This window comes from Betta splendens, chromosome 6 (genome assembly GCF_900634795.4).
Source record: "Betta splendens chromosome 6, fBetSpl5.4, whole genome shotgun sequence".
In the NCBI taxonomy this organism is placed as follows: domain Eukaryota; kingdom Metazoa; phylum Chordata; class Actinopteri; order Anabantiformes; family Osphronemidae; genus Betta; species Betta splendens.
In genome coordinates, this window is record NC_040886.2 from 17,048,981 (window position 1) to 17,058,688 (window position 9,708).

Genomic DNA, 9,708 nt, shown 5'->3' on the forward strand with positions numbered 1-9,708 from the left:
ATGAAGACCAACTTCAGCCTGAAGGCAAACTGAACTGAACAAACCACAGACGCTCGCTTTACATATTCCTATTTAAAAAGGCCAGTCAAAAGCAGACGTAAATTTCACACTTATTTTTTATATATTTTTCTGTAATAAGGATTCATTCTGTGAGAAACAGAAATATGAGAATAATAGAGTGTGTATTTTACCTTTAACTCTATGCCTGATTCCCTTCGGATTTTAACAAATTAAAAAATCAAAGAGCTAATTTACGCAGCTCACAAACGAAAACTACCACGTCAATAATTGTTTATTTCTGCATTAATTGTGTAAGTCATGCAGGAAATAAAGCACAGCACTGAACGGCGCCATGCTGTTCGTGTTTGGGTGCTTTAACGACGTGGAAGCAACAGGAGCATCGACCACAGGCGTAAGAGTTTCTGTAAAAGAAGTTAGTAAACGTTACTGTGGGTGGATAAAGCATGAGCCGAACGGACCGGCGCTTCGCTAAAGTATCACAACATTTGAAGCAACTGCGGTTTGTCGCAGGTGTTTTGAGAACTGGGTGAATTCGCTTTAAATGCCACATTTCCTAGGAGAGTTCCCACCGTCTCCTCCGTGCAGGACAACAGGTGCACGCCGCCCCAGCGCTCGCGCGCGCGCTCACGCGCACTCACCTTCTGCTGCCGCCGGGCCATGTCGGTGGGCTGCTTGGCGTTGAACGGGTACGCGATGCACCGCAGGACGAAGACGTAGATCTGCAGTTTGATCTTCCGCTCCTCTTCCTCCTTCTGGATCCGCTCCCGCTCCGTCCTCTCCTCGTCTTCACCTGTGGCGCCGCCGTCTTTGGCGCCTTTGCCGGGGGTGCCTGCAGGTGCGGCGGGCTGCCGCTGCCGGCCGCCCTCCCGTCGGCTGCTCCCAGACTTTGCCGCCGGGGAGGCAGCGGGCTTCTTGGGAGCCGCCTGGACAACTTCTGGGTCGGAATCCCCTCCGGTGTCTTCGCTGGAGGACGGGTCCAGCATGGTTCACGGCACTGAACCGCGGTTCCGGAAACTACTGTTTAAGCCTTAGTTTGTTTGTTTTAGTCGACGTGGCGTCAACGTCTGCACTTCACCGACCGACGGCGTCTCCCCCGCTGCGGTCGGCGGCGCGTTTGGAGACACGACCCGCGAGGACCGTCGGTTTTCTGCGGGGTGAGGGTGGGCGTGGTTTTAACGGTTAACACGAGGGGGGCGTCACCGTGTGCGCTGGGGATGAATGTGTCGGAATGAAATGGCAGAGCGCGCGCACACAGCGGCTGCACGGTGCTCGCGCGCTCTAGCACACAGGTGAGGAACCTGTGGCTGCAATCGAAGATACGAGAGCCACCGACAGGAGGTCTCACTTTGGTTATTTGTAACAAACGAGCCACATCGCAACAGCAAGTTCATGACGTTCACTTCGCTTGGAAAAATCCAAGCTTGAAGCGTAACTATGAATCTTGTGCTGATCGTTGTGTACTTATAATACGTAAGTGTCACACAATATCACAAGGTCTGGTTCTATGCTACTATCCATTAAGCAAAACAAAAATGCATTAAAGCTACAAATAAGAAACAAACACATTGGCCACTGTGGTAGAAATCCTGTTAAATACACAATCTTTGACTCGAATGGTACATAACACGTGTTTGAAGTCACAAGGAGAAAGAGAGAGAGAAAGAGAGGGGTGGAAAAGAAAACATTTTCTTATTAACAATTTAAACATATATAGACAATACTCATAAGATCTTTACCAGACACCTCTACCACTAGAGGGCAGTCTTCAACTTTTACTAAAGTTTTTAAAACAGTTTAACAATCATGCTGGGAGTGTGCACACGTGTAGGACCGCAACCACACAGAACATACAACACAGAGCAAAAGTTTATTGGTTTATTCTTTTATTTTCAGTTTAGTTCAGTGGTAACATTTTCAGACTCGTTTGGCTTCACATGCAGGTGTTCATAAAGACATGAACAGAACTGTTTCTATTTACATAAAAAACTTTATCTGCTGTAAGAAATATAAAAACTCAAAGAAACAATCAAACAACATTGGGATAAAGCCAGTGTTTTCAAACAGTAAAATCACAACTTGGAAATATCGTTTCAACATTTACCTGTTCGAATGCTCCTCATTCACAGTCATTCACAATATATGCATATATACATCTTTTAGACTATTGTGTTTGTCTTCCTTTGGTTTCATTCAACCTCCCAAATCCTTTGGTAAATCAACTTCTTGATTTGGTCTCTTGGCAGTAGAACAACCAGAAAACATCATGTTACGAGCTAATGGAGCTGCAGACAGTTTGCTACTCCGACAATTGCTGCACTTTCAACTCATGTTTGTTCTTCTCCAGCGTGGTCTCTTCATCATCTGGTCAAAAGGCTCAGTGGAGCTGAGGAGAGCGTGGCAGAGCTCCACGAAGGACATGACTCGTTGGACTAGAGGTGCTGCTCACTGCTGGGTTGTGTTACACTGTTTTACTGATATTTTGTTATTGAATGAAGCTGAATAGCCTCGTCCTTGAGGCACATTTTTAAATGAGCTTTTTTCTAACTCTGCGATAGTTGTGTTAATTAAAGTGTCAAGCATTATTGTACTAGGTTGCCCACTGATTCTGTGCTCTTACGTTAAGCTCAAACTGGCTTCTGCTGGCTCTCCAAGGAGGTGGCCACCTCCTATTCAGGACATAATGACCGTTTCCATTGTTTGTTTAGAGACGTGAAGCTGCACTGAATGAAGGACACGTATACAATCTCTGATGATGTATCAGAATTTTCTGACAATTCTGATTTTCATTTTATAATGATTTTGATGAATTGTATAGGGCTGAACCAAGTGAAAGCCTGTGTTTTTATTACTGTAAACAAATCCCACACAAAACCCTTAAAACTAGAATGCGGCTGTTGCTTCCTGGTGACGGTGTAAATCTTTAACTAATGCTTCACAGACCCACAGAAAACAGGGCACAGAAGTTTCTTAAGCCATCTGGTAGCTTTAGGTTTTTCCAGTGTTACTCAAACAGAGGAAATTGTGCTTCTCCTGAGGACAATGTTCAGGGGAGGATTAATGCACATTTGCTACTTTGCCCAGCAGAATGGTGAATGTGGAGTTGAATCATATCTAAACTACAGCTGGTATGTTTTTGTTGTAACAGGGCAACATGTCAAATTGATAGTGAAATAGCTTTGGGACAACAGAGGAGCTCTGTGGCACAGATGCTATATTCAACCAGGTTCATTTGGACTAGTTGGTATTAAAACATGCTGGCTACTATGGTAAAGAGCTGAACATATTTACCCTAACCTGTACAATTGAACCTATTCATATGCTTCTGTGCATCTAGAAGCCTTATCCTATTGAAAATGACGCCCTAGAGACGATCAAGGGGCTGTAGAGTTGAACACAGGGAGGACCGGTGCCCAGTGAGGATACGCATCTAGAGAGAAGAGTGGGACCCCCCACGTCGCCACAGCCAACAGAACGGCAAGGACACCAATCAGGTTAACACCAAGCCCCGCCTTCACCTGCAGAAACATACAGACACGCTGGCTAAGAGGAAATGGGATATGACCCCAAACTATGATGCATCACCAGGAAACTCAAATACTGCCTACCTGGCAGCCAGGTTAGGTTTTACTGTGAGTAAACTGTTGCACATTTTTGTTAACAATCATTTTTAATATGTTTTAAAGGACTCACCATGTCCATGATGGTAATGTGTCCATAGCTAAAGACAACAGCATTGGGGGGGTTGGAAACAGGCAGCAGGAAGGAGAAGGATGTGCACAGTGTGGTGGGGATCAGCACGAACAGCGGGTTCACATGGATGGCCTCCGCCTGAAGGAAGACGATCACACAAATCACTTCAGACTTTAGTGTCCACAGGGGAGAAATCCTTGTCTACACAGTTTGCCAAGACGGATCCAGAAGAAGCAACACAAACCATATACAGCCTCGTCTGTCAAACATGGTGCCGGTCTGTTACGGCTGCCAATGGAATTGACACTAACTAATGATTCCACTGCTCGCAAATAGCAACAGTATAAATGCAGATGTCACAGATTTAGCCAAATGCAATAAAACTCATTGGGCTCATTGAGACCATGAATCAGCTGTGAGATTATAGGACAGGATCAGCTGGAGCTTATAAAGATAACGATACGATGAACCCGCAAGATTGTCATCACTCTATCTTCCGTCACTTCAAGAAAGCGGGGTCAAAGGTCAACAGTAACTGTCATTATAAACTGCTGGCTGCTTACTGACGATAATACATGTGTTAAGCACAGAGCTGGTGCAGTAAACACAGAGGAAACCTACCAGAGGAGACAGGATGGGGAGGAAGATGGTGATGGTGGCGGCATTGCTGGCTACCTCCGTTACCGTGGTGACAATAATGCAGGCAATGCTAATCGTGGCCAAAACTGGCAGCTCCCCCAGCGGTGTCAGCAGCTCGGCCACCCACAGAGACAGGCCTGATTCCTGCAGACACACACACATCGAATATATGTATGAACAGGTTTTATTGCTGGTTTGTCACTTGGCTTACATTACACGATGATGTTTTCCTCTGTCTAGTCTAATTTATACATGCAGCTGGTTGGTTTCTATTTGCCAAGGTTTTGATATATATGGAGCATCTAAAGAATATGTTTGCCTCCATCTAGTCACAAATATTTTAATTTTATTACAGTTTTTTGGAATCAGCCACTGAACACTGTTCATTTCAAAGAACATGCAAAGTCTGGTGTGTGATATATTCTGTGTGGCAAAGGTGGTGAATGTGTAAGTTCATCCAGTCTGATTTTACATTGGTAATGCAATGCTCTCTGACTGTTTGCTCTCTGTCAGTACCTTTGTGCCTTCAGCCAGAGCAAAACCTCCACCAACGAGAAGTGCAACTTTCCACGGCATCGAGGCCTGGAAGTCTGTCCAGGAAATCATGGCCTCTGGAGGAGGAGTTAATATTATGATCAATAACAAGATATCATACTACTATTCAATAAAAACCCAAGAAAGATTTTATTATTGCATCCACTAAACCACTGTAAATGCATTATATTTGTGATGAAAGAGCCCAGTATCTAAAACAGTTATTTCTAAAACAGCATGTCAGATACTTTACCATATTTTCTGGAGGGTCCGTAGGCAGGTACCATGAAGAAGAGGAAACCCAGCAGCAGAGCCACAGTGGCATCAGTGATGTAGCCAGACGGCCTGAAAAAACATCAACTGCTAATTTGTTGCTGCTGAAGTGATTTTTTAGTGTGAGATAGTTCTGGCAGCAGAATTATGTTAATGAATGAATGTGACTCACTGAGGGAAGAGAGAAGCCCAGCCCGGGACGAAACCTGGAGCTCTGGTCAACCACAACAACACCATCACCACGAAGACAACTGCAGTGAAGATCTCCTGAGAACTGGAGGCAAGAAATGAACAAATGAATAATAGTAATCATGAGCAAATCGATAGACGTGTGATTGGAAGTAAAGTGTGAGGATCAATAAAGGCTAACATGGACAAAGCAACAGACTGAATACATTTATAAATGTGTAAATGATTAAAGCTATAACTTAATTTATGTAAACAGAATGAGTGATCATGTACTGCATGTGACTTACAGTAACATTTAACAAACTGAATCAATAAATAACTGTGTCTCTGACAGTGATGGAAGCAGAAACATATGTGTGAATGAACAGCTGACTGAATCAATAAGCAGACAAACAAACAAAGCACTGAGTGTAAACCTCATGGGTCCCAGCGATTTGTACTCCTCATCCAAGACTTTCTTCGCTGCCTTCTCTTTCTCAGTATGCTCTCCTCCCCGGCGGCACAGGAAGCTGAAGCTGTGAGTGCGACAGATTACATTATTGATGTGTGACCTGCGTTTATTGACTGTGACTAGTCAGAAAGCCAGAGGAGATCTCACAGCTGATGAACAGGTTACTGAGCATGTGCGAACGTGGTCATCATTAACTCCCCTGACACCATCACACTACAAATGCTAACATTAGTGTTAGACTCAGGTCTTACCTCCATATTGTATCAAAGACTTATTGGATTATGTTGAACATTCAAACCAAGTCTTTAAATAATATGTCATTAGACTAGAATAACTGATGATGTACTGTAGTATAAAAACCTGTTACGCAAATGACTCAATCAAAGGTTTATACATTTTGTAAGTGAGATAGGACACGGTGACATGAAGCCCAGAGGTGGTTAGTTGAACAGATGGTGTTTCATTACTTACTCTGAACCAATAAACAGCCAGTACAACCATATCCATGTCAGCAGCAGCATGATAATGCTGATGGGGAGGCACAGCAGGAGCCAGTTCCCGAAGTTAATGCTGTCACAGTTTGGGTACATCCTGTGAGTAAAGACGGTGTTGGAGTTGCATTTAATTGCAAGCCACACACATGTTTTAATGCTTTCATGTTTGTGATTTGATTCAGCAGATGAATTAAGCAAACATTCTACAGAGAGGAGTTCTAATATACAGTAATGTATGTAAAGAACAGTCTCTTCTTATTAATTTCATGCAGTGCTTTAAATGTCGGGACTTTGTCAAACACAGCACATGCAGGAAGTCACTCACTGGTGCAGATACTCGGAGAAAATGAGGTTGGGTGATGTTCCTGGCAGAGTGGTGATGCCGCCGATGCTGGAAGAGTAGGCAATGCCGATGCACATGGCTTTGCACATCATCAAGTCCCGCTTACACCTGCTGGGAGCTGCAGGCATGCACCCTGCACTCTGAGATAACACAGACATGAAGCGCCCATGAAAACAAGCTGCTGGCGACTACTAGTGTTAGGTATCTATAGGACAAGCTAGTTGTGCTACTAGAGAGGATATAGGCTTTAACAGTACTGTATAGCACAGTGTTGTACTGTACCTGAACTGGCTGTGACACTGTCTGGATCTGAACGCACGTGTAGGATTCTTCAGGACCATCTGGATTCTTCTCGTTACTGAAACACAGTGAAAGCTGTTTTAAAACTCAAGGTACAGCAACTATACAAGCAGTGCTCCGAACTCAGATGAAGCTAGTGTGGCACATACCTCATAGCTTCTTTGTTTTTTTCAGCATGGCAGTCGTCTTCTGCAACAACATCACACTGCAGTTAGTGTCATTAGACATTTAGTAAAGAAAATTAGCATTTTTTATGAATGCAAATTTAAATACTGTTACCATAGAAACATCACAATAATCTACTAATAACAATAATCTGTATGTAGGTACCATCTAGCTGCAAGTTGGGGTTGTCCTCTCCAGAATACTCCTCCTTGGCCTTCAGGATCTGCTGGAGAACAGCCTCCACAATTGGCATCACCATCGCAACAGCCGATGTGTTTTGGACCCACATAGAGAGGAAGGCACAGCCGGACATGAAGCCCAAAATCAACCTGGAAATGATGATCAGAGAAACGTCCACAAACCAAGCACTGACTTTCCAGCTCAGATAAAACTCAGATCAAAATTTCCATCCTTTCCAAATATGTTGTGCTCACCATGCTGGGTTGACTCCCACCATGGTGACAAGTCTTAGGGCGATTCGGCGGTGGAGACCCCACTTCTCTATAGATGTTGCAAGACAGATGATGCCCACCAGCAAAATGTGAAAGTCTTTAAAGTACTCCTTCGCCACCTGGAGGATGAACAGAGACAGATTAATGAGCCACATTCTACAGGTAGAGGAAACTAAAGATCTGATGACAAGCAGGTTAACTCACGCTTGAGGACTTCATGATGCCGAACATGGGAAAGAGGATGGCTGGCAGCATGGCGGTCATGGACAGAGGAATCACCTCTGTTACCCAGTACATCGCCATCAGCAGCAGCACAAAGGCACATTTTGCCTCCTATAGCAGTAAAACATATGAGGGATGCTGCTGGTCAACCATTTATTAAAAAAGCCATTCTTTAATAACATTTGCATCACACATTTACGATCACATGTCCAACAAGTACAAGGCCAAAACATTCAGAGCAGCAACAGTCTTTCATCTCATTTGCTCTGTCTCACCTGTTTGTTGACATGTACAATAAAAGACACTCACCAGAGTCCCAATGACAAGAGGAAGAGGAAGCAGCAGCAGAGGGATGAAGATGACCAGGCCAACGGTGTGATAGTTCCATAGTCCTTTGCTCAGTTTCTTTAGCATTTTCTTTCCTTTATGCTGCCTTTTGTTTTTCTTGTTGCCTTCTTTTACTCCTTCCCGCTGGAACCTGAACGAATCCCCCGGCTGAGTGTTGACTGACAGGTTTAGGCAGCAGCAGGTGGAAGAGTGCGTCAGGTTGAACTCCGTCTGTGGAACTGAACTGTTGGGACACACGAATTTGTCAGTATTCACTGATGATTACCTCCAAGGTGAGATAATGAGGTGACATAACCATTAATAGGCGGCACTTTAAACTTTAGCCTATTTCTGCACACGGGAGAAGGTCTATATCAGTTAATATTTGATTTAGAGGACCTGAATGCAAAGGTTTTTATTGCCAGAACTCAGTGTTCTTCTCTACATTTAAAAGAACAGGAATGTGAACAGGAAAGACAGCAGATGTAGCAAATTTAAATAAACACTTATTAGTTAGTTATAACTAAAACTTTATGAGTCGCTGCCAATGGACTTGAAGAGTATTTGGTATTTGCACAAAACAATGCCAAACTTAAAAATGCCCAATTTAAGGGACAATTTGTGACTGAATACTAAGAAACCTGCTGCAGAGGCTAATGTGTAGTAGATACTAGTGTTTCATTGACACATGAACTTGGGGAACTTTGTTCTAGATTTTATGCAGATTTTTCCAGAAGACAAGACACTACACTGTTTCACACATGCTGAGTGTCATATTGCAGCAGGAAACTATTCAGATACTATATATTTGCTCGGCCTTCTTTGAAACCCTCACTGTAATAAAAATAAAGTTCAGGATGTCCAAACAAACTTTCTGTAAGTCATTTTTAAATTAACTATGCACCACAGTACAAGTGTCAAAAAACGGTGGGCTTAAATTTCCTGGATCTGAAAGTGTTTATATTGGACTCACAGCCACCAACTGTGCTTTAACATTTACTTGGCCTAACGTTTAACTGGAACTAGAACTTTAACTAGAATTTGCCAAAAGGTCAGTGAGTTGATTTTGACACACTTATGTGCAGCCATAAATATTTAACTGGATTACACGTTATAAAGGGTTTGTTTGAAGCCTGTTCAACAGCATGACCAGAACCTAAACCAGCCAAAGTAGAAAACTGAGGGATTTCCCTGAATATAAAAATACACAAAAAAATGTGGAAATTCCTAAAACATTAGCTACACTTTGTCTTATTTAATATATTGTTTTATTTTCTTACACAGAACATATAAGAGCCCAGTAAAACATTCAGTTTTACTTTTTTTTCAGACATGTAAAAACACATTAAGCTCCTCATAAGTTCTTACCTCACTGCCTTGCTGACCCCTCAGGCTCGCTGGGGATGTGAAAGCATCTACAAACATTGCTGCATTAAAAGCTCTTTTAATGGGCTTCACCGCTCCTTAGACGTCACATGAAGGAAGATCTTCGCAGAAACGGAAAAAGCGAATATGTACTTCTTGATGGCATTCCCAGAATCTCTGGTACCCTTTAACTTCTTGTCTTAAGGTACCTGAGAGGGTTGTTAAACAGTTGTTAACTCTGTC

The 9,708-nt window shown here is 43.1% G+C and overlaps 2 protein-coding genes across 10 annotated transcripts in view; both read right to left on the reverse strand.

Moving 5' to 3' along the window:
- The window catches only part of cadps2 (Ca++-dependent secretion activator 2), a 97,887-nt gene extending 96,514 nt beyond the window's left edge, over window positions 1-1,373 (reverse strand). For 2 of the 9 annotated variants that reach the window (XM_029153496.3, XM_029153507.3), the window contains exon 1: window positions 660-1,369. In XM_029153496.3, coding sequence (XP_029009329.1) covers window positions 660-1,004 — 345 coding nt within the window. In that variant the 5' untranslated portion in view covers window positions 1,005-1,369. Of the gene's footprint in view, window positions 1-659 lie in introns of all 9 variants that reach the window. The other 7 variants (XM_029153498.3, XM_055509618.1, XM_029153502.3 and 4 more) reach the window with 5 other exon arrangements.
- Window positions 1,374-2,848: 1,475 nt separating this feature from the next.
- slc13a1 (solute carrier family 13 member 1) lies at window positions 2,849-9,676 on the reverse strand. Its single transcript, XM_029153509.3, has 16 exons — window positions 9,469-9,676; window positions 8,083-8,344; window positions 7,756-7,884; window positions 7,534-7,670; window positions 7,265-7,428; window positions 7,084-7,123; window positions 6,917-6,992; window positions 6,617-6,774; window positions 6,269-6,388; window positions 5,763-5,861; window positions 5,330-5,431; window positions 5,138-5,229; window positions 4,867-4,961; window positions 4,333-4,494; window positions 3,712-3,849; window positions 2,849-3,536 (listed from the first exon to the last, which is right to left on the reverse strand). Exons 2-16 carry the CDS (start codon window positions 8,185-8,187, stop codon window positions 3,393-3,395), a joined length of 1,761 nt encoding a protein of 586 aa, XP_029009342.1. The 5' UTR covers window positions 8,188-8,344; window positions 9,469-9,676; the 3' UTR covers window positions 2,849-3,392.
- Between the last annotated feature and the right edge of the window lie 32 nt (window positions 9,677-9,708).

What these genes read in the sequence shown, in the direction of transcription:
- slc13a1 (XM_029153509.3), bottom strand. Translation starts at nt 8,187, where the DNA reads ATGCTAAAGAAACTGAGCAAAGGACTATGGAACTATCACACCGTTGGC. An exon ending in CCCCAACTTGCAGCTAGATG is followed by an intron (nt 7,124 to 7,264) that starts GTACCTACATAC and finishes ATGTTGTTGCAG; the next exon opens with AAGACGACTGCCATGCTGAA. An exon ending in TTCTCCGAGTATCTGCACCA is followed by an intron (nt 6,389 to 6,616) that starts GTGAGTGACTTC and finishes CTTTACTCACAG; the next exon opens with GATGTACCCAAACTGTGACA.